The sequence below is a fragment of the Catharus ustulatus genome, chromosome Z (assembly GCF_009819885.2).
Source record: "Catharus ustulatus isolate bCatUst1 chromosome Z, bCatUst1.pri.v2, whole genome shotgun sequence".
NCBI classification, from domain to species: Eukaryota; Metazoa; Chordata; class Aves; order Passeriformes; family Turdidae; genus Catharus; species Catharus ustulatus.
The window spans coordinates 17,160,010-17,183,802 of NC_046262.2; the positions used below are offsets into that span (position 1 = coordinate 17,160,010).

Sequence of the window (23,793 nt, forward strand, 5' to 3'; positions counted from 1 at the left end):
ACTCTGTTGCGCAGCGGGTGGAGCCGGGATGCCCGCTGGCAGCGCAGGAGGGGGAGGGAGACAGGGGAGCCCCCTCCTTCCTTCCTCTCCTGCAGCTTGGGGGAGGCAGGGGCTCCGTGCTGCCATCCCCACAGCTCGGGGGAAGGTGGGGGGCTCTCTCCTGCCAGCCCTGTGGCTCAGGGGGAGGTAGAGGGCTCCCGTCCCTGCCTGCCGCCGCGGGAGCGGGGGGGTGCTCCCGTCCCCTCCTGCCGCCGCCACCATGGGTGAAAGCAGGCTCCTGTCCCCTCCTGCAGCCGCAGGAGCAGGGGGGCTCCTTCCCCGCCTTCCATCACCGCTGCAGGTGCCAGTGGGTTCCGTGCCCCACTGCCACTGTGGGGCAGCGCCAGGCCAGGGCAAGCGAGCCCGGCGGTGGCTGGCCCCAAGCGGCCCCGCCGAGCGGAAGTGCCGAGCTGGGCTACCTGGCCCCGTCGGCAGCCCCGAGTGGGCCGAGCCCTCACAGCCCGAGGTGAGCCGGTAAACCCCGCCTTGCCGCGGTTCTGTTACTATTTGGCAACTTTGTTGCACGCGGGTCCTCACTGCGAACGACAGAGTGGCTTATATTCAGGTACAGCTTATTTGTGGACAAAGAACGAAATGTTTGCCAACACCCAGAGATGCGGCTTATAGTCTGTGCAACTTGTATTCGTGAAATTACTGTAATCCATGACAGAACATTGTATTTTACCTGTCATGGGAAATAAAAAATACTGCATACACAGGTTGCACTCAAAATCCATGAGGCCAAATTCCCCACTGAATTAAATGAAATTTTGCTGACATACCAACTGCAAATCTTCTACTATGTCCACTGTAATCAGTAGGATTCTTATTATTACCTCACAGGTATTTATATTTCATCTAACATACATTTCATCTAACACACATTTCATCTATCATTTGACCTATAAAAAATGAATGTAATAAAGAACGAATTATTGTTGACAAATATGTAGCATGACCAAAATTGCTGTGACTATACCCAGTACTGACTGTGCTTCAAAGTTGGGTTTGTTTTTCGACAATATTGGATCATTTCAGGATCAAGATTTAAAAAGCTGTTTTTCAGATACCTTTCTGTAGTTGGAGAAACCACTGTAGGAAGCAGCTGCTCATGTTTTACTGCCACAAATGTTGAGGCTGTACTTCTCCCAGTCCCCTTCAGGACAGGAGTCACTGTGACAGTGGGCACAGTCAAGCTCCGCTCCAGACATCGATCTGCTCTACTGAGTGTTGTATCTATTTGACTTTTGACTAAGGGTTTTGTCTTCTCTTTCTTCTGACACATGAACAAAATGCACACAGAAGTAACAGCAACAACGAGTAGCACAGACACCAGGACCACAGAGATAATGACATACCAAGAGCTGCTTTCACCTGCCTGCTCTCTGGAACTCCTGCCATTAACCTGGTTTGTAATTTTCAACTCCTCAGATACACTTGTTCCCACTGCCTGATTTAGCAACGGACCTTCTTCATGCAGGTTTCCCCAGTGATTCTGCCCTGGCCACATAGTTGGTTCAGTCTTCTGTCGTGCTATTGCAGGCTCTTCATTCTGTGAGGAGGCTGGTGCCTCATCCTTTGAGGTAGACTGAGCCTTGAAAGTGATTGTGCTGGTTACAAAAGGTACTTCTGTTGTAAAACCCTGCAAAAGTGGAGGACTGTGGGGCACAATGGAATACTGAAAATGGCCAACAGCAGGCTGCACAGCATCTGCCCTGAGTATAAATGTAAATGAGTCATTCAACAGATCTGTGCCCATCATATTTGTGTCTATGTCTAGAAGCAAAACACCACTATCAATGTCAGCCTGGGTGAATGTCTGAATATCTTCAAACACCTTATCATCCACAATCCTTTTCTTTACTATCTTTCCATGAGAGGGGGGCACTATCACTTCAAATCTAGGATTACTGTTTGTCAAATTGGCTAGCTCAGAAGCATCCAGGTCACTGCTTCCAAATTCATAAGCTGCTTGATTTGAAATCTGCAGGTCAGATACAATTTGTACTAAAGGCTTCACTGTGATGTCCAGCATTTGTCCTGTCAGATTGCTTTCTGCAGTAAAAAGCATAAACTCCAGTACTTCACCGGAAGCAGTGAGATTTGTAAAGTGATAAGAGAGCCTTCCCAAGCACAAATCTGCCTGCTCAAATTTAGTAACCTGCTCATTTCCAATGATGAGGTGCCCATATTTGAGTGGCTGAGTTATTTCATACATAATATTAGTGCTTTTTCCATTTGTGACAGCTGAAAGTTGAACATCAGTAATAGTGACAGATGTCTGGCCGTGTGGTAGCACAACATTGGTAAGGTTGACTAGGACAAGAGCAATTGGTACAACTTCAAGACTGAACAGTTTGTATAAAGGGCGATGTTTACCATCAGTCACACTGAAATAAAACACCCCCAGAAGATGAACTTCCATCCTGTACAAACCAGACTTTACCACTGTCAACATCAGCTTGTGTGAAATCTTCTATAGAGACACTGAGATTGCTTTTCATCGCTAAGTAACCATTATTGGGGTTGCTAACAATGGTGTATTTCAGCTCAGCTGGGTCATTATCTAAGTCTTCAACTTTCAGATTCTCTGCTCCCAGCATTGACACATCTCCCTGCAGGACTTCCAAGTGTAGTCTTTTAGTCTTCAGTTCTGGAGACTGGTCATTCACTGGGAAAATAGTGATATTAAACATCACCTCTAAAACTTCACTATGGGGTTTTGTAGCAGGCTTGCTCTTTAGGTTTAACCAAACAGCAAAAGTGAAATTGTCATTTAGAGATTCGGAATTATCATGTATGTACACAATTCCAAATTTATCCAGTACATATTCGGAGAAGTTAGGCATTTCTTTGGTAATGTTTCGTTCTCCAACAACAATCATGCCATGTTGGGGTAAAGACAGAACCTGATACCAGACTTCATACATGGAGCGCTGTACATCAGGTAGCTTAATCAATAGGTTTGAAGCATCTAAATTTGTTTTGTTAATTAATACTCTACCTCCTTCCTGGACTATGGCACCTGGCAGAAACAAAAAGAGAATCTTAGAAACCGAACATTTTATAGTTGCACTATTGCAGAATATCACATCAAAGACTGGTGATGCTCAAAAAATTTTCTCTTTTTTTGGTATACTTGATTTCCACATGTCATGGCTAAAACTATATTACCACTACATTTAAAATACAATCAGATATGAGACAAGATTTTTGATTGATACACACATTAAGATTAAAGAAATACCAGTATCTCAAAGCTTCTGATAGCGTTTTTCACCAACCATTATAGAAAACAAAGGATCTTCTACAGCGTAGGAAGTATCAAACATCTGTAGCTATCTCATTTCTAAGGGTGCAGCGAACACAGCTTTCCAAGCTACTACCCTACAGCACTGTCTGTCTCAGAAGTATTCTGATCACTGCTTACCAAAGAGAAAGAAATTTTTGTTTTTTCTCCATTCTTCAATGGACCTCTGACAAATCCAAAACAATTTTGAGCTGAAAAAGCGAAGCATTTTAACCTGTACTGGCTACAAGATGACTATTCTGATCATGCCTGTCAATTTCATATGAAATGACAACATGGAACATCTGGATATCCAGAACTGATGGTGGAGAGGAAACAGTAAATGTAAAGAAATCTTCTGCACTCCAGTCAGTTGAGTCAGCATGTAAGCGTTCATACATGACCACACCTTCATCAACCTGTTGCAGGTAAAGAGAAGACATACATGTAAGAGCAAGATGATTAGAAACAGAGTGTTAAGGACAGAAAAAATACATTGAAAACATTATTCAGAGAGATTTTTGCACCTTAGTCCATGCACAGTGTATACAGAATCATAGAATTGTTCAGGTTGCAAAAGACCTGTAAGATCAAACCCAGCTGTTAACCCAGAGCTACCAAGTCCATCACTAAACCATGTCCCAAGTGCGACATCTACACCTCTTTTAAAATATCCATCTTGGTGACTCAACCATTTTTCTGGGCAGTCTGGTTCAATGTTTCTCATAAAGAAAGGTGTCCTACTGTTGGGAAAGATGAATCAGGAAAACCTTTTAAATATGATTGCCTAGCAAAAGACTCTGAGAATACGGAAACCATAAGTGAGATTGAAATGAAAGCCATCTTTGAGATACCAAACCGTAGTTACTAAATAACTAGAAGACAATAGGATGGCCAGCTGAAAGTAATCCCTTGATAGAACAATGCCTTCTGCTGGAGAGCAAGTCCAAAGGTCAGAGAAGACCCTGTTAGCTTGGCAGAAGGGGTCCAAAGAGCAGGTTTTAAAGTGTAACACAGTGTGATAACGTAATGATTCTTTATAGGCTGTATGTAAATGCTACAGGATTTGTATCTTGTATTAGATTGGTTAGTGGAAATTAGAATATATTCAACACAGAAGAAGATATATTGTATTGTAACAGGAACTTCTCACTCTTAGCTCCTGCTCTTCCTCTTAGCTCTTACCTTTTACTTCTTACTTCCCTCTCTTGCCACCCTCTTACCCCTTGCTCTATTGTTCTTTAGTTTCTTAGTGCCCTCCTCCGAGCTGCGGCTGGCAGCGCCAGGCAGGGCCCTTTCAACCACGTCCTTTTGCAATAAACCACAAGTTCCAAGACCCAGCTTTAGAGATCTCTGCAGCTGTCCCAACTGTCCAGCCTGCCGTTTACAACCTCATACAGTCTCCTACATCCTACTATTACATTTAAACCTGCCCTGGCACAAATTGAGGCCATGCCTTCTCTTCCTGCTGCTTTTTACTTGGGCAAAGAGGTCAACACTCACCTGACCATACCCTCCTTTTAGGTAGCTGTGACAAGTGATAAGGTCAGCCCTGAGCCTCCTTTTCTCCAGGATAAACACCCCCAGCTCCCTCAGCTGCTCCTCTCAGGACTGGTGCTCCTGACCCTGCCCCAGCTCCGTTGCCCTTCTCTGGACTCACTCCAGCTCCTCAGTGTCTTTCTTGCACTGAGGGCCCAGAACTGGACACAGCACTCGAGGTGTGGCCTCAGCAGTGCCCAGGACAGGGGGACAATCCCTGCCCTGCTCCTGCTGGCCACGCTATTGCTGATGCAGGCCAGGATGCCATTGGCCTTCTTGGTCACCTGGGCACACCCTGGCTCATGTTCAGCTGCTGGCACCAGCACCCCCAGGTCCTTCCCAGCCACTCTGTCCCAGCTTGTGGCACTGCCTGGGGTTGTTGTGACCCCCAGGGGTAGGACCTGGTACTTGGCCTTGTTGAACCTTAGATCACTGGCTCTGGCCCATCAAACCAGCCTGTATGTACACTGAGATTGTCCTGCATTTCTCTTAAGACAGACTCTGCGTTGCCAGATAAACCCCTGAAAGTAAGTGAAATGTTACTGGGAGTGAATACTTAGTAAAAGCCTTCTATGAAGAGCAGAGAGATATGTAATATTGACAAATCTCATATTAGCAGTGGTGATCACAAGCTCAGATGGACAGCATTTTTAGTAAATCAGAGAATCAATGTCTAGAGTTTTCTTTGCAAGGACATCAGCAGGGCTGGATTACAGTAATTACACAATTATAAGCTGCACCATTTTGACTAAAATTTTGCTCCCACCCCTAAAATGCGGCTTACACTCAGGAGCGGCTAATATGTGAAAAATCTTCTGAAATTTCCAACCCTGGAAATGCAGCCGAGGTGCTGAGCCAAGCACCTGCCATTAAAACCCAGGATTGCGTGATAGTTACAAATTTGTTACTTTGTTGCGCGGCGGGTGCAGGCAGGCTCCATGTCAGCAGTGTGGGGGGTGGGGGGGGGAGGCGGGGGGCTCTGTGCTGCCATCCCCGCGGCCCAGGGGGGAAGTGGGGGGCTTCCGACCCACCTGCTGCTGCCGGAGCAGGCAGGCTCCTTCCCCACCTGCCACCGCTGTGGGAGTGGGGGGGCTCCTTCCCCTCCTGCCACCGCCACCGTGGGTGCCAGCGGGCTCTGTCCCCGCCTGCCACCGAGTGGCAGCACCGCCTGCCACCCGCCCCTGTCGGCAGCCCCAAGCGGGCTGAGCCTGCATGGCCCAAGCCGAGCCAGTAAAGCCCACCATCCCGTGATTCTGTTACTATTTGGCAACTTCATTGCACGCGGGTCCTCGCTGCGAACGACAGAGCGGCTTATAATTGGGTGTGGCTTGTGTATGGACAAAGAATGAAATGTTGCCGACACCTGGAGATGCAGCTTATAGTCAGTGCAGCTTGTAATTGTGAAATTACTGTACTTGTCCTGAAAAAGCATATGAAAGGCTGAAGGCTGGAGAAGGACTTTAATGTGGTTATTTCCTGCAAATAGCAAAAGATACTTGGTAAGAGACTAAGAAAACCAGAAGGAAATGTAACAACCACTGGTATTTAATCTCACTTATAAGCAAAAAGTTGATGGAACTATGCAGTGGAAAATTTCTACACCACAGCAAGACAGGGATTCCTAAAAGACAAGAAGGAATCTGGTTTGTCCTATCTCTGCCTGCACTGACCTTGCAGATCACCATATTCAAGGAATCTAGTCAGTCTACTGTGAGTAATCAAGCTTCAAAGTATTGCAGGATACTTCAGTAAATCTCCAGAGAAACAAATGCACATACAAAATAAAACTATTTATCTCTTTAGATCCAAGGCAAAAGGCAGTATTTTCAGTATTTTTTTCTCATCAGCCAGAACTGTACCTGAATTTTAAGATCAATAGTATAATATATTGGAACTGTAATAGAATTCCTGATGACAGGAAGACTAGAACACTTATTGAATCTTATCCAGTAGATTCAGCATCTGGTCTGCTTGATAATTCACTTGCCAGCCTGGAGAGATGACAGTTACACCTATTAAATCCTTGGCAAGTTCCCAGGCAACCACCGACCCAACCTGCACATTAGTTTGCAATTGCCAGAGAGATCCCTGTCTGAGATGGTGCTGGTTTTACATTTACTGTTTTAACACACTCATCACAACCTGCAAACACCTTGAAGAGACTCATTAGTACACATTTCTATCACATATGCTTGAAAGATGTAAAAAAAGAAAACAAACCCCCCCTGCTGTTATCACAGATGAAGCATTTTAGAAGGATAGAATCTGAGGTGTGAATACAGAGAGATTGAATCCTGAAATTACTGCAACAGCCCCCACTGAGATCACTAGGCAATCTGGGCTTTCAAGGTCAGTTTTCTCAGCAGCCTCAAAACCATCCAAATTTCTCTCTAAAAAATTTAGACTGATGTGATAAAATCCTTTATATCAATCTCCAGGTTTCTGCTTTCTCTATACTGATTTAATTCTTAATGGTTATTATCAGACAAACAAAAAAAAATTAATAGCAAAAGGATAAGTTAGTTCAGGGTTGCTTTCCAAGACCTCTCTAGGACTTCAAGCAGAAGACGGCAAATCGTTGTAATGAACACAGGCACAATATACATCCTTTAAATTCAGTGGTGTTTAGTATCAATCTTAATTGGTTGGCTGCTTTGAGGTTTTTTGACTGCAAATCTATTCTAATGTCTAGGCTAAGAATAGAACAGAATTGATGACAATTTCTGTGTTTACCTCTGCACCAACTTTATATAATGAAGAAGCTGTGGTTTGCTGCAAGATGAAAATACTTCTAAGATATCACAGAAAGTACTGAAGAGAAAAACAAAAATCAAACATTATGTTGAAAAACTCCTGTGTTATGCAAGAGTGTTTAATATGCAAATAATATTCTTATATTAGCTGAACAACATCTGTTCAAGAAAAAGTCTTAGAATGCAATAGTAATTTCTGTTTCTTTTTGTTGACTTTTTTTCTTCGGCAACAAAGCAATAAGCCACAGGGCATATGGAAGACTTCAGCAACCTAGCAAAAGGAGTAACTTCTTTTCCAAAGTCAAATTTCAAGTTCCTCAACACAGAATTACAGTAAATTCACGAATACAAGCCGCACTGAGTACAAGCCGAATCTCTGGGTGTTGGCAAATATTTCGGTTTTTGTCCATAAATAAGCCGCACCTGAATATAAGTCGCTCTGTCGTTCACAGCAAGGACCCACGTGCAACAAAGTTGCCAAATAGTAACAGAATCGCGGCATGGCGGGGGGTTTACTGGCTCAACTAAGGCTGTGCAGGCTCGGCCCGCTAGGGGCTGCTGAAGGGCCCAGGTAGCCCAGCCCGGCACTGCCGCTCGGCGGGGCCACTGGGGGCCAGCCGCCGCTGCCACTGGGCTCGGTCACCACGGCCCGGGGCTGCCCTGTGGTGGCAGGCAGGGACGAAGCCGCCCCCCGCTCCCGCGGCGGCGATGGAGCCCCCAGCCGCCTCCCCGAGCTGCGGCAGGGGTGGCCCGGGTCCCCCGCCGCCTCCTGAGCCGCGGTAATGGTGGTCTGGGTCCCCCGCCTCCTCCCCGAGCCACGGCAATGGCGGCGCAGGGCCCCCCCGTCTCTCCCCCGGGCTGTGGTAGAGGAGGCAAGGAGGGAGCTCTCCCGCCTCTCTCCCCACCCCCCGTGCTGCATGCAGACAGCCAGGCTCCACCCACGGTGCAACAGAGTAACAATTTGTAACAATCGCAAAATGCCGACTTTGCAGCAGCTTGGCTCGGCACTCTGGCTGGCACTTATGAGGCTGTAAATGTCAGAAAATTATTCACATATTAGCCGCTCCTGAGTATTAGCCGCATTTCCGGTTTAGGAGCAAAATCTTAGTCAAATTGGTGCGGCTTGTATTCGTGAAATTACTGTAAGTCAATGAAAACCCATAGACCTACAGCAAACTTTTTTCAATTCAGATCAGTTCTACGAGCTTATTACCATACAGAAACTAAATGCTTTAGACTCCATTACATGGAAAATTTACAATGTTTGTAACGTAAATGCAGTTTTCTTCACTCATATTTAGAGTAATTTCACGAATACAAGCTGCACTGAGTATAAGCCGCATCTCTGGGTGTTGGCAAACATTTCGGTTTTTGTCCATAAATAAGCCGCACCCGAGTATAAGCCGCTCTGTCGTTCACAGCGAGGACCCGCGTGCAACAAAGTTGCCACTTAGTAACAGAACCGTGGCAGGGCGGGGTTTACTGGCTCAGCTAAGGCTGTGTAGGCTTGGCCTGCTCGGGGCTGCCGACGGGGCCAGGTGGCCCAGTTCAGCGCTGCGGCTCGGCGGGGCCACTCGGGTCTGGTCGCCGCTGCCACTGGGCTCGGTCACCCCAGCCCGTCGCTGCCCTGCGGTGACAGGCAGGGATGGAGCCCCACCCGCTCCTACAGCAGCGGTGGTGAGTGGGGACGGAGCTTCCCTGCTCCCGTGGCGGCGGCGCCTGGCGGGGACGGAGTTTCCCTGCTCCTGCCGCGGCGGCAGCGGGCCAGGATGGAGCCTGCCTGCTCCTGCCGTGGCGGGCGGGGACGGAGCACCCCGCCTCCTCCCTGAGCCACAGCAATGGTGGCGCGGGGCCCCCACCGCCTCCCCGGGCCGCAGCAATGGCGGCACGGGGCCCCCCCGTCTCTCCCCCGGGTTGTGGTAGAGGAGGGATGGAGAGAGCTCTCCCGCCTCTCTCCCCGCCCCCCGTGCTGCCTGCAGGGAGCCAGCCTCCACCCGCGGTGCAACAGAGTAACAATTTGTAACAATCGCAAAATGCTGGCTTTGCAGTTGCTCGGCTCGGCACTCTGGCTGGCACTTCTGAGGTTGTAAACGTCAGAAAATTATTCACATATTAGCCGCTCCTGAGTATTAGCCGCATTTCCGGTTTGGAAGCCAAATCTTAGTCAAAATGGTGCGGCTTGTATTCGTGAAATTACTGTAACTCCCTGTGATTACAATACCCTGGACTGAAAGTTTATTTAGGATCCCTTTTCTCTCCCTTATATCTCATTCTCTACCAAAATAAACAGCAAGTTTGTTAGGATACTTAAATTCCACCTGCAAGAAGTCATTTAGTCCTCCTCGTTTGAAATTAAAATGGTCAACAGAAATATCTCCAACAGATGAGAAAAGCATACACATTATTTCAGCCCAAACCCTTACACAATTTACAAAGTTAAAGGAAAGTTAGCTATACATTAGTAAAAACTAAAGATATAGAGTATAAGTGACATGTTCTGACATAGTACTATCCGATAAACACACATAATCACCTTATCATTAGGCACAATGACCGACACTTCAAGATCTTAGCTTAAATATTTTCTGTCTAACATGTTTACCTGTTTTATCTAATACTCATAAAAATCACACATTTTGGTATCAGAAGAGACCAGTGTCATTATAAAATTCTTCTCTTTCATAAAATAAGACAAAACTCGGCAACTTTTGAAGCAAGACCAATAACATAATGGGATTACAACATGTTTTTTGTGAGAACCACTCTGTATTCACTTTGATTTATAAAATCAAGGTGAAGACCCATTCTACAACTGTCCCTGGTCAGGTTGTTTCAAAGTCTGATGACCACAAATAAAAATGTCAATCCTTTTTCCAGATGTTACTGTCCAAGTTGCAAACTGTGGTCAATAGATTTTCTTATTCCTTCATATCATAAATCAAATAGCTAAATTTAAAATCTGTAAACATATATTTTCCCATGAGCAGTCAGCAGACTGACCCGTTTTTATCTCCCTCATTCCAATTTTTGGAGAATAGCTTAATGTATGGTGAAGACAGTTATTTTCAGATTCTGCACCCAGACAAGTAATTCCTTTTGCAAAAGAATTTTTCCATCAAGTTACATAAGCTGCCACGTTTCAGAGATTCAGTAAGACAACCTGTATCACAGTTAAGATACTTCAAACACTTGGTACCACAGCCAATCCAGTCAATAAAAGCCATCTTGGGGACACCCATGAGGACAGTGTACAGCTGAAATGAATCTGATACTTGGACTTTTCATAGAGGAAAAGGCTGCTCCTTCTGCCAAAACCTAAAAGCTTCCAAATTCTGACTGCCGGTTAATGGCACCAGAACAGCTCTTCTTCACAAATAGTGTTACAAGCAAAACAGTGGGAATTGCCAAGACCTTGCTAGTATCCAAGCAGAGGGGAACAAAGGCTCCTCTTGTGTTCATTACTAGATGCCAGATATTTAATGACACAGCAAATCTGGGTGATTGCACTGATGAGTCACATATGCCTGGTTACTTAACAGATATAAATGGATCACATGAAGAATGAGCAACTGAGATCCCCTCTGAAGGAAAAACTTTACCCCTTGACTAGTTGTTATAAAGTAAATGCTTACCATAGATTGTGTAAAACTGAAGATTTCCTGAGTGATATCATCAGAATCTACTCTGATCAGCCTTCCAAGTTTTGGGGAAGTTACAATCACAAAAGTTATAGTTCTGTTTCCTGAATTGGTCACATCACTGGTTACAGCTTTCAGATCATGTTGTGAAATAGGTTTCCTGGAACCTAAAAAATGTCAAGTATAGGAAGAAGATTTACAACAGCATTTTTTTTCCAGAAGTCTAAGTTTTGTATCCACAGCTCACACTCTCACCCAGGTATTTTACTTAGCATTTTAATAACATTTTATAAGACCAGCAGGATTACTCTTTTTCTAGTTACTTTCTGGTTACAACCCTTCCACAGCTTTTTCAATTAAAAACCCCATTAGTAGGACGTACTCTTGTTTTAAAAACGCAAAAAGTGCTGTTCTGTTCAGCGCATGTAATCACTAAAGACTGGTTTCTGCAACAACTACCTGAAGTATGGAATAGAGCATGTATAAGAAGTTCTGTTTCCACATCACATGTCTAGAACCAAATTCAAACTGCAATGTTTTTGCTATTCCCAGTTGCCACAAAAGACATAGATGATTTGACTGAGTGAAACCTCAACACAGCAAAGTTTCTAGTGAACACATAAAATCAACCATTAACATAAGTACGCTTTACCAATATGAATACAATTAAAACATAAGTACTGAATTAAACAAACTAGGAAGAACACTATATAACAGAAATAACAGCCTGAACTGAAGTAATTTATTATTTATTATGATAGATGCAGGCTGAGTGGTAACAAAATCCTTTTAATACATAGCACCACACTAGCCTTATTAAGGTTACTACCTCCTGGTTTAAAGATTATACAGAGCTTTCTGGCATTAGTCAAACAAAGAAAATTTTTGACACAGCTGGGGCAGTAATTTCCTAAAAGCTAGTAATTTCCTAGAAGAAAAATATCTGGCTTATTTTTGATGCAGTTTCAAGGTACACAATCAGCAAACTAAAATTTATGTTCAATAATAATTTTAGAGGAGCAAGATTGGCATCATCCTATTCCCCCTGTAACCCCACTTCTGCCTCCATTTTCAGATTTTCTCTTCTCCTTGTGCAACAAGCTTATATAGGTTTTAATACATAATTTCAAAGACTATATGGTAGTAGACATACTCGAAGTCTGCATTATCAATCCATCTCCTACAAGAATAAAACAAAATAACACGTATCATATATATACACACACACACACATATATATATGTGCGCTATAATATTCAGAAGAAAAGATATTATAAGGACAGTGAAGAATAGGGATGCTTTGAAAGCCATTATTAATACCAGGAGTCTGCCTGTTGACATGTGTTTGTGCTCTAGTTCAAATAACAGCTACTTTGAAACAGAGTTACAAGTCTTCTGTCTCTGCCTGTTCTCCCATTTTTACCTTCTCATGTCTCTCTGTGTCCATACTGTTTTGCAAAGTGAAAGAGCCTCTCAGGTTGAGAAAAAGACTCCCAGAAAATACGTATTTCAAGAAGTCTCCCTCCTCTTCCTCTCCCTTTTTTCCCTTTTTTTGTCGCAGGGAGGGAAGAAACCATGGCCTTGTGCATACAGAAGATGTAGTCAAGAATGTACAACTTAGCACAACAGGTAATTAGATAACATAAATCCGCAAGTGCAGTTATTTATCAATAACCTGCTAGTTATGCAAATCAAGCCTTATTACATTAACAAAGTAGGAGAAAGTACAGTAATTTCACAAATACAAGCCACATCATTTTGACTAAAATTTTGCTCCCAAACAGGAAATGCGGCTAATACTCAGGAGCGGCTAATATGTGAATAATTTTCTGACATTTCCACCCCCAGAAGTAGAAACCGAGGTGCCAAGTCGAGCAACTTGCCAGTAAAAGCCGGTATTTTGCAATTGTTACAAATTGTTACTCTGTTGCGCCGCAGGTGGAGGCTGGCTCCCTGCAGGCAGCACGTGGGGCGGGGAGAGAGGAGGAAGAGCTCTCTCCTTCCCTCCTCTGCCGCAGCCCGGGGGAGAGACGGGGGGGCCCCGTGCTGCCTTCCCCGCGGCCTGGGGGGAAGGCAGGGGCTACATGCTGCCATCCCCGTGGCCCGTGGGGTAAGCGGGGGGCTCCTGTCCCTGCCTGCCACGGCAGGAGCAGGCAGGCTCCATCCCCGCCTGCCGCCACCGCCGTGGCAGGAGTAGGGAAACTCTGTCCACACCCGCCGCCGCCGCCACAGGAGCGGGGAAGCTCCGTTCCCGCCCACCGCCGCCGCAGCAGGAGCAGGCAGGCTCCGTCCCCGCTCACCACCGCTGCCATGGGAGCGGGGGGGGCTCCGTCCCTGCCTGCTACTGCGGGACAGCACCGGGCTGGGGTGACCAAGCCCAATGGCAGCAGCGGCTGGCCCCGAGCAGCACCGCCGAGCAGCAGCACCGGGTTGGGCCACCTGGCCCCATCGGCAGCCCCGAGCGGGCCAAGTCTGCACAACCTTAGCTGAGCCAGTAAACCCCGCCCTGCCGCGGTTCTGTTACTAATTGGCAACTTTGTTGCACATGGGTCCTCACTGCGATCAACAGAGCGGCTTATACTCAGGTGCGGCTTATTTATGGACAAAAACCGAAATATTTGCCAACACCCAGAGATGCGGCTTATAGTCCGTGCAGCTTGTATCCATGAAATTACTGTAACTCTAAAACATGGTAACACTGTAGTGATTGAAGTTACTGCTCCAATTTTCCATGGCCATACCAGAGTATCACACCACTGCCATCACAGAGCAGGACCATGGGAAGCAAGGACATGTGTCACAAAACCCCCTCAATTCCTAACAGACTTGACCTCACTCACTGATCACTACAGGCTGAAATACAGTCTAGAGACAAAGACAACGAAGTCTATCACGCTCTTCTGTAAAATGGCATCCTCCCCCTAAACATAACCTTCTCGTTCCCCTACTTCTCACCTGAGAGATGAGAACCTTCCCTGGCACCCACGTTCTCTGATTTGACACCTACCTCAACAGGGAGAGGAAGGTCTTTTGCCAGCCATAAGACTGCGTGAAGGAAAATGAAGTGAGAACACTGCCTGTCTGTTCCTAATCACAGAAGGAGAGGTCACAAAACCCCCACCCAAACACAGGGGACAGAAACAAAGAGAAGAGGAAGACATACAACAAAAAACAGTGACAATGAGTAGGACCATGCTAATGAATTTGAGTGCAACAACATAACATTGGTGCCTAATAATTTATTACACATTTTAACTGCCTACATTTAAGATTTGGAATATGCTTTGGCATGAGCATTCTCCCTATCACTGATAAACAGTTATAAATCATCTCATCTACAGACTGATTAGACAACTCTGCTTCCAATTAACTACAAGTCAGGCTTACTCTCCTCAGAGAAACTCAGCTTGTTTCTTGTTTGAGCAATTGCCTTCCTAAAGAAGCAAATCCTCTCATTGCACGTATCTAGCATACAGTAGAAAAATGTAATGTGTCTAGCAGTCAATTTTCTGAGTATGCTGAATAAAAAAAGCTCCTGTTAAAACAGAAAAAATTTCTATAAATTATATAAACAGATCTGGTATACCCAACACAAAAGAAGACAGCAGTTCATGCTTTCTAATATTGCAGAACAATATGCTTTAGAGAATAGTTTACACCCAGTCATGAAGACATAGTAAATTCTTCACAATAAATTCAATTTTTACTACCCCAGAGAGAAGATTTCTCAAGTTGGCTCAAAATTAACCATTTTTTGTCGTGCTATAAATTTAACAGGACACTGGCTGTTGTTTTTACGTATAATAACCATTTGGCACCATCATTGTTGTAATAGTAATTTCAAGATGGCAAAGTACAGCTGAAAGCCATACAGGTCCAGAATGTCTCTAAAAATGTCACAAAGAGAACATGTAAAAAAAGCTAAGAACACTTTATAACATCTAAAAGGAATTTTGCTAACCCAAAGTCAGTGAGAATTCAGGAAAAAAAACTGCAATCCTGGATGAATAGAGTTTGCAATGATGGAAGAACTACTGTATTTTGTAAACTGAAGAACTGATTGACAGTCTACAGACTTTGCCTTCTTCCATTAGAATGGAAGTATTAGGCATACTTTTCTTACAATTATCATTGGCTCAAGATAGAATTCCAGTAAATCCCAGGGCCCAAGGCAACCTTACATACCAAAAGTGCTGGTTACTAAGCTCTGTAAGTGGATTTACATGAATCCCATTTATATTGACTGATTTAGAAGATCATTCTGCTCAATCTCATTTTTTGTTGCCTGTGTTTAAGTGGCTTTTGGTGCAAGCCTTTGTTTATGCAATTTATATTCAGGAAGTTTAAGAAGATAAAGTGCTTCTCCTCTATATCCAATTAATAAATCAAGGTACAGATTACAACCTCTAGAAGCGTGTCAGTTCTTAGTATCTCTCTGATTCTACAGATCACATTCAGAGAATAAAAAAGAAGAAAGCAACACAAATAAAAGTGTGATGCAAGATATTGCCGAGAGAAAACGAATCTTCATTTCTCATTTAATCCTGCAATAAATGCTAGATTCCTAACTCTATGAGGGATTACTCTTGCCAGTGCAAAGAAGTAAATGGCTCTGGTGAGACCTCTTAGCACATCAACTCCTTCAATGGTATGATTTCATTTAAAAAATTCTCAACTGCTGAACCAACTAGCTACAAATGCACAAATATGAATCGAAGTTTTCAGTCTTTCTGATTCCTCAGCGAGTCTGTGCTGCTGTCTATAACTCATTTTAAACAAAAGAACAGTGAACTAACAATGTGGAAAACTTATATGTGTTATTCAGAATCTCCTAGACACGAGTTTCACTCCTCTATTGCTTTTACAAGGCGCAGTCGCAACCACCTAAGACATCTCTAAATACGTGAATGGACTACAGAGATTTTAAACAAACATGAATAGGAAATCTCCAGAGCTTAGGCAGACAATGTTATTATCACATTTTACTTGAATATTTCACTGCCAGTTTCTATGACTCCAAGCATGCACATATCAAAAAGTTAAAGATCACAAAGCAAAAATCAGTATGCTGTTTGAGTAAACATTAACCCTTTCTTAAAAGACACACATAGATGTTCCCAGCTGCAGTTAATCAGTTAAGTATCCGACAAATAACTCTATATTAGGCAATATTTTCAAGTGGGTCTTTTCAATCATGATCACCTCAAAAAACAGACCTGGAAAGACTCAGAGTCGTTTGTTCACCTCAAGGCTAATGACCAGTGTCTGAGCTGTGATGCTAAAAATCTGCCGGGGTGCAAAGTTCAAACCATCTGTCACCTGAAAGTTGAAGCCTCCTGACGTTGCTCCTGTGGAAATCAAAATCATAAATTTATTTTTGTATTACTCTGTCACACAGAACACAAACATACACTGGACACCTTTCACTCTCAGCTACAGTGAAACATTGTTGGGGAATACATTCAGCAGCAGCTGCAGTGGAGCTGCAGGCTGAGCTCTGGGTGGCAGAAGCCTGACACAAGAGCCCCCGAACTGCTTAACAAAGGGCAAGGGGACCTGCATAGAGGGGACTGACACTCAGAGACATGGCAGGAGCCAAGGACTCCAGACTTTCGTGGCTTAGGCTGCAAAGTCTTTTGATCAGGGTCCCCTATCAGGGGGTCCCAGCCAGAGCCATTACTCTGTTGTTCCACAATAATTAAATTATTTTAAGGATACAGGCACCTGAGATTCTGCTATGGGAAACCTGAGGTCAAGTCAGTGCAGAAACTTTATCTAACTGTGTGAGTGTTGGGTATACAGAGAGTCTAACAGGGCTCACTGGAGTCACCAGATGTGAAGGGAGCTCCATCTCAACAACAAAAGTCTTGGGTGGTGTCAGTGTGACTGCCAAAGTGACTCCTGGATAGGCAGACAGGAAAGTTTTCTTAGCAATATAGCCAAAATCACCCTGAAAGTAACTTTTGATCAGTGCCCTTGTATCTTAATTAGAAATAAATAAATTAATAATGCAATCAAACCATTTCCTAGTAAAAACTACTAGCTGCTGTTTTCAGTGAAGGCCAGACACCTATTAGACAGAAATAGCAACCGTGCCCCCTTCTTCTCTTTCTTCACTGACTCAGTGGAGCTGAAATCAAGTTAAACTTGGGGAGACAAAGACTCCCAGATTTCCAACTCCATTTACATCTTAGGAGGATTCAAAGTACTTAGGCAGTCACTTATTGGTAAAGAAGGAATTTGGGAGAAAAGAAACTAGAATGTTCTTTCGATTTGTTTTATATTTAAAGGTCTGAATAAACTCTTGGGTTGTTTCCTTAGCCTCTTCGCTGCACTTCAGCTTTGCTGAAGAAGGTATGTTGTCACAGCTTAAACTATTTCAGAGGTTATGTGCACTCATAATAAATGCACGTTTTTTCCCTTTAATCTTAGGACTTGTATGTACTTTGGCACAAGCAATAGCAAAATACCTCCAGGAGTCTGAGTGGATTCCTGTAAAAATACTTGTCTCAGAACTGACATGCTGCTCTTAAGCAGAGGTTCCCCATGCAGTTCAATTAGGTAAAAAGACAAAACAAAAAAGTGAAACATTAACTGTTACAAAGAATTACCTAATTGCTTTGCCCAATTCAGCCATAAGATACTGCTACAAGAATACAAATACTGAAAGCCAGAGAGTACCCTGTACTTTCATGTAAAGATCATCATACTTGCCTAGCTACAAATTAACATATCAGAAGAATCAAATGTGGGTTCTGAGATTATATTTACCAATGTACCTAAAAAATGCTCTTCTATTAGCCAGGCAGTTGAAACAACTCTGGAAGATCTGGTCTTGTTGTTTTTATTTTAAATGTTTTTATTTGCTGATGTATTCTCCTGATCAAAAAGAACCAGTTGCTTATTCAAAAAAGCATCTGGGAGTCTACTATTTGTACTAAGTTGAAAAAAACCAAACAAACCTGCTTACGCAGCCTCACTTGCTTTCTTGGCTAAGGTAAGTCCACTGCTCGATTGACACAGACATTTTGTCATAAGCAGTCAAGAACAGAACTGCATCTCAAAGTTCTGCCTGGGTGGAGCATTTATCATTTTATCACAATTAAGTTTTTAAGATGTATCTGATCAGAGGTGATTAAAAGGACACCAGAAAGAGGGTTTGTAAAAGCTGCATTGAGAAGCCACAAAGACTTCAGAACCAACAAGATTTCAATTAATTATTGCCCTAAGAAAAATACTGTCAGGGTTAAATGGTAGGGTCCATACTGCAAAAGCAATAGGGGAACACCCCAGAGTAAAGTAAGAGTGAAAAAGAGAAGGAATTCTTATGATGAAAGAGGGGTACAGAAAAGGAAAGGTGTCATCTAGTTTTGCATTTACACAGTGGTGATAGAACAATCAGGGATTATGGAGGCAACAAATAAAAATTTCAAGGGGAAAACATGAGAGCAAAGAGGAAGATTTGCAGCTCACCACACAGAATAAGCAGAATAATGTATTTCATAAGGCTGAGCAACTTGAAGGGAAAATTCTGAGGTCTAATTTAGAGGTATAAAAGCAAAGTATGGTAGTAGTTTCATTGGCAGTGAAAAAGACACTGAGGATGAAGAGTCATTGCCACGTACAGGTGTAAAAAACATGTAGTGCCATGAGGAGTAGGCAGAGGATTAAAGAGCTGTCTCAGCTAAGAAGATACTGCTCTTCCATTTGGAAAGGGCTCGAGTGAGTAGGAAGAGTAGATGGGGATATTTCCAAGAGGAGACAAAGAAGCCAGCACACATTGTAAGACTGATGACAAGGAACAGAGGAAACACGGAGAAAAGGGATAAAAAGCTGAATGACAGCAACAACATAAGGAAAGGCCCCAGGAGTAACAATTACATTTCAAGTAACAGGTCAAGATGAAGGAGGGAAGAAAATCGCTGACCAAGAAACGCAAAGAAGCAAAGTGACCAGAGTACTTTGTGAAGCACTGGAGACCGTAAGGTTGAGTAGATGGCAAAGTCAGAGCAGCTGCAAGATTGACACACAACCTGGGGTAACTTTATGTTACAAATTTACTCTACTCCCACTCACTAAAAAATGAAATTTTCTCTTCTTTTCACTTCGATTAATCAAGATGCACTCTCTAAGACTACAGAAGTGCATTTGCCCTTTCTGGAACACAGAGTGGATTAATTTCCTCACACAGAGACTTACCACCGCCCTACCATCATAGGGCTTTTTACATGTCAAGATCTCCCTTGGAACAATTTAAATAGCTTGGCTCACTTTTGTCGTGCTCTTGACCTTTCATTTCCTGACCAAATTATTTGAGCAGGATACTTACATCTCACCAGCTTCTGCTTGTAAAGCAATTTCAGCAACATACATGCACTCTGCAAGACAGTACAACATAAGGCAGAGTACTTCAACCTCATGAAAACACAGCACAAATATGGAGTGACTGCTGCACCTCAAGGGAGCACTGGAATTCCAGCCTGCCTCAGGGTTGGCAGGACAGCAGTGTTATCTCTTCTATCTCCATTGCAAAACAATAATTTATTCCTTCCGTAGCAACTCCTTTCATCTTTCAACTGAGGTAACACAGTACAGTAATTTCATGAATACAAGCTGCACTGAGTATAAGCTGCATCACCGGGTGTTGGTAAACATTTCGTTCTTTGTCCATAAATAAACCGCACCTGAGTATAAGCCGCTCTGTCATTCGCAGCGAGGACCCGCGTGCAACAAAGTTGCCAAATAGTAACAGAATCGCGGCAGGGTGGGGTTTACTGGCTTGGCTCGGCCGTGCAGGCTCGGGGCTGCCGACAGGGCTGGGTGGCCCAGCTCGGCACTGCTGCTTGGTGGCAGGGGGGGCACAGAGCCCGCTGGCACCTGCGGCGTCAGTGGGAGGTGGGGATGGAGCCACCCTGCTCCTGCGGCGGCGGCACGCGGGGACGGGAGGCCCCCGAGCCACGGGGCCAGCAGCACGGAGCCCCCCACCTTCCTCCCAGGCCGCGGGGCCAGCAGGAGAGAGCCCCTGCCTCCTCTGAGCCACGGGGCCGGCAGGAGGGAGCTGCCCCGCCTTCCCCACCCCCTATGCTGCCTGCACGGAGCAGCTCCACCCACCGCGCAACAGAGTAACCAATTTGTAACAACCGCGTAAATGCAGGGTTTTACTGGCAGGAGCTCGACTTTGCAGTTTGCACTGACTCGGTTTGCACTCCCGGGGTTGAAAATGTCAGAAAATTATTCACATATTGGCTGCTCCTGAGTATTAGTCGCATTTCCGGTGTGGGAGCAAAATTTTGGTCAAAACGGTGAGGCTTGTATTCGTGAAATTACTGTAATATAGCTGGAGCAGGAAACAGGTATCTATCACCCTGTGAAAGCCCTACCTCTTCTGGTTGGAACCCCAGTGGGAAGTTCTTTCCTGTGGCTTCCCACCACTGCCACTCAAGGATGCATGAAGCTGCCCTGACTTATTTTATTCCCCACACATTCTCTCAAATGCACAAAAACCCCAATCTCTGGCTCTGGAAAATAGGAGAAAGAGTGAATATTTAAAGCTTAGTTCTTTTACAGCCTGAAAGGGACATTGACATCACACAGATGAACCATAATCTCATCATCCATCACTGCACTACGGCAGATACCTCTGAGACCTTGGTCCATGAAGAACTCTGTACTGTAGCAAGACAGAAAGGCTTCAGGAAATTTTCTATCACAATAGCCAAAAAAATTGATTTCCTGTCTCTGAAAGGTGCATGGAAATGTTCCTCTACTGCAAAACTGCTTTCAGGAAAAAGGCTGCTATCTAATGAACCGCAAGAACACCAAGGTTTCCCAGTAAGCACACATTTAAGTAAACATCAGACCCTTTCCTGTTTAGTTTTTGAGATAAGGTATAACCAGTGTACAACACTTCATATAACAAGTGTTCCAAGATCTTTGTGACATTACAATGGGATCTTTAATGGATTACAAACACAAATATACTGAATAGGAGCAGTACTCTGGTATCAGATGCAGTATTTTTGAAATCACATACCATTGTGTACAAATACCAGCTGCCCTTTAATTATATGAGCCTGGGTAAAAGTAAGGATGTTCTTGTTTGGAGAAGACTTCAAAGCCAAGTGCTCATTACTAGGTGGAGTAATGGAATACACCAGTTCTGATGGTGAGGAGTCCTTGTCTTCTGCGCAGAGGTCATCAATAGTTATTTCTGTGACTGAACTCACCCAGACCTAGAAAAGCAAAAATAATTTAAAAAATAAATAAAGACAGGAAAATGCATACAAAAGAAAATTGGGACAACAGGAGACAAGGGAGAGGGATGGACGACACATGACTCCAAGAAAAAGGAAGAATAAAGATTTGTGTTGTGCAACACTAGCAGGCATAAAAGGTTTCCTTACAGTCCATCCAAACCTCTGATCACACACTGCCATAGTTCATCCTGGCAAATTATTTGCAAAATACAAGACCTTGAAATAATACAAACAAACACACCCTACACCAGTTAAGAGTTTCAGACAGCTGGAGCACAAGTGCTCTGTTTGTCAAGCATTATACAAACTCTTACAAACCTAACAAAAATTGTATTATGATAACTGAGTCAAGGAGCTGCTTTCCAACACATACACATGAATATTAGTCTCACGTATTTCACAGCAGGTAAGGCATTGAACAAGCTCTACTTTCACTAGCAGAAAAGATAAAAGAAAAACAGCCTGGGGATAGCACAAACTCTAATACAAATGGAACACTTCTTGCAACTGCACTATTTTCTTCTAGCAAAATACATTAAAAGGCCCTTTTTTAGTGCACTAAAGAACCCAGAGACACTCAGTCCAGTGGGAGATTAAACAACCAATGCCTCTAACAGCTGCCTACCATTTTTCAAGGTTATGATTCCAGAAAAATAGTTAACTACTTTTTAGAAAGATGGTATAAAAACCATTACTTACTTCTAGTAAAGTTAAAACTCAAGAACATTCTAAGTCTAATTCCAGAGGAGAGCCATGGGATTGATAAAAGGACTAGAACACCTTTTCTATGAAGTCAGGCTGAGAAAATGGAGGCTGTTCAGCCTGGAGAAGAGAAGATTGTGTGGGGACCTCACAGACACCTTCCAGTACCTGAATTCCAGGGAATCTGGAGAGGGATTTTCTGACAGCAACTGGAGTGACAGGGCAAGGAGGAATACGTACACACTGAAAGGGGGGAAATTTAGTTAGATATTAGGAAAAAATTCTTTACTGTGAAGGTGGTGAAATACTGGAACAGGTTGCCCAGGAAGGTTGTGGATTCCCCAGTTCTGGTAGTGTTTAAAGCCAGGCTGGATAAGGCATTGAGCAGCCTGGTCTAGTGAAAGGTGTCCCTAGCAGGTAGCACCTGCATAAATTATTCTATGAAGAAAACACAAGTCACATAGAGAATATGCAAAAACAAAGGAATTATAATGGACACGTTATTACAAATTACTCACCAGGTTAAAAATTATTTTCCTTACTAAAGGAAAAAATAATTTAAATTTCTAATTATAGAAAAAAGTGGTTTTTCTGTTACGTCAGTATTTACAGTAATTTCACAGTTATAAGCTGCACTGAGTATAAGCCGCACTTCCGGGTGCCAGCAACTTTTCATTCTTTGTCCATACACAAGCCGCACCTGATTATAAGCCGCACGTTACAATACAGAGTGTGATAAAAGGCATCTATTCTATCACCATCTGTTGAGGGTGGGGGCAGTGATCCTTATCTCAACGGCAGATACTCTGCTAATGGGCCATCCATTGAAACCAGGTGGAGCATTGTTCTTTGTCTTTGCACAATCCATCCTTCCTCCAGCGAGTCATTTTCTGCTAATGGCCCATTGAGTCCCACTGTGTGACTGATAAAATTACTTCATCCCATTAAAAGTTGCTCCAGCCAGGGGGAAGAGCCCAACATTTCTCACCAAGATAAAAACAGAGGTTTTGGGACACTAAGGGAGCCCCTTTCTCCACTGCACTCCAGAGGAAAACCGGATTTCTCCACATCACCACTGGACCTCCAGAGGGAAACTGCACCTTGTACAGGAGCACTGCTTCAACTGAATCACATCTATCACTGCAGGAGGATGCAGCCACCATTTAATGGGACTGCTACCAATACCCTGCCTGACAGGGTGTCAGGTTGTACTCTTTGTCAGGGTTTGGAGTTTGTTTCTTTGTAGTAATGTATTTCTATTTTAATTTCCCTAGTAAAGAACTGTTATTCCTAATTCCCATATTTTTGCCTGAAAGCCCCTTGATTTCAAAATTATAATAATTTGGAGGGAGGGGGTTTACATTCTCCATGTCAAAGAGAAGTTCCTGCCTTTCTCAGCAGACACCTGTCCTCCAAACTAAAACAGCAACTTTTGGTTCTTTGTCTGTATATAAGCCGCACCTGATTATAAACCGCACTTCGGGTTCGGACCAAAATTTTAGTCAAAATTGTGCAGCTTATAATCGTGAAATTACTGTAATTCTGTTGTCCCAGAACACAAATACTTAATGTTTTTT

At 43.7% G+C, this 23,793-nt stretch overlaps 1 protein-coding gene across 1 annotated transcript in view; it reads right to left on the reverse strand.

The window, feature by feature from the left end:
* Positions 1–630: 630 nt before the first annotated feature.
* LOC117010678 (chondroitin sulfate proteoglycan 4-like) overlaps positions 631–23,793 on the reverse strand; it is a 39,632-nt gene continuing 16,469 nt past the window's right edge. Inside the window, 6 exon segments of the mRNA XM_033085513.1 lie at positions 631–2,446; positions 2,448–3,064; positions 3,564–3,747; positions 11,253–11,425; positions 16,475–16,606; positions 21,292–21,490. Of these exon segments, the coding sequence (XP_032941404.1) occupies positions 1,013–2,446; positions 2,448–3,064; positions 3,564–3,747; positions 11,253–11,425; positions 16,475–16,606; positions 21,292–21,490 (2,739 nt within the window). The 3' untranslated portion in view covers positions 631–1,012.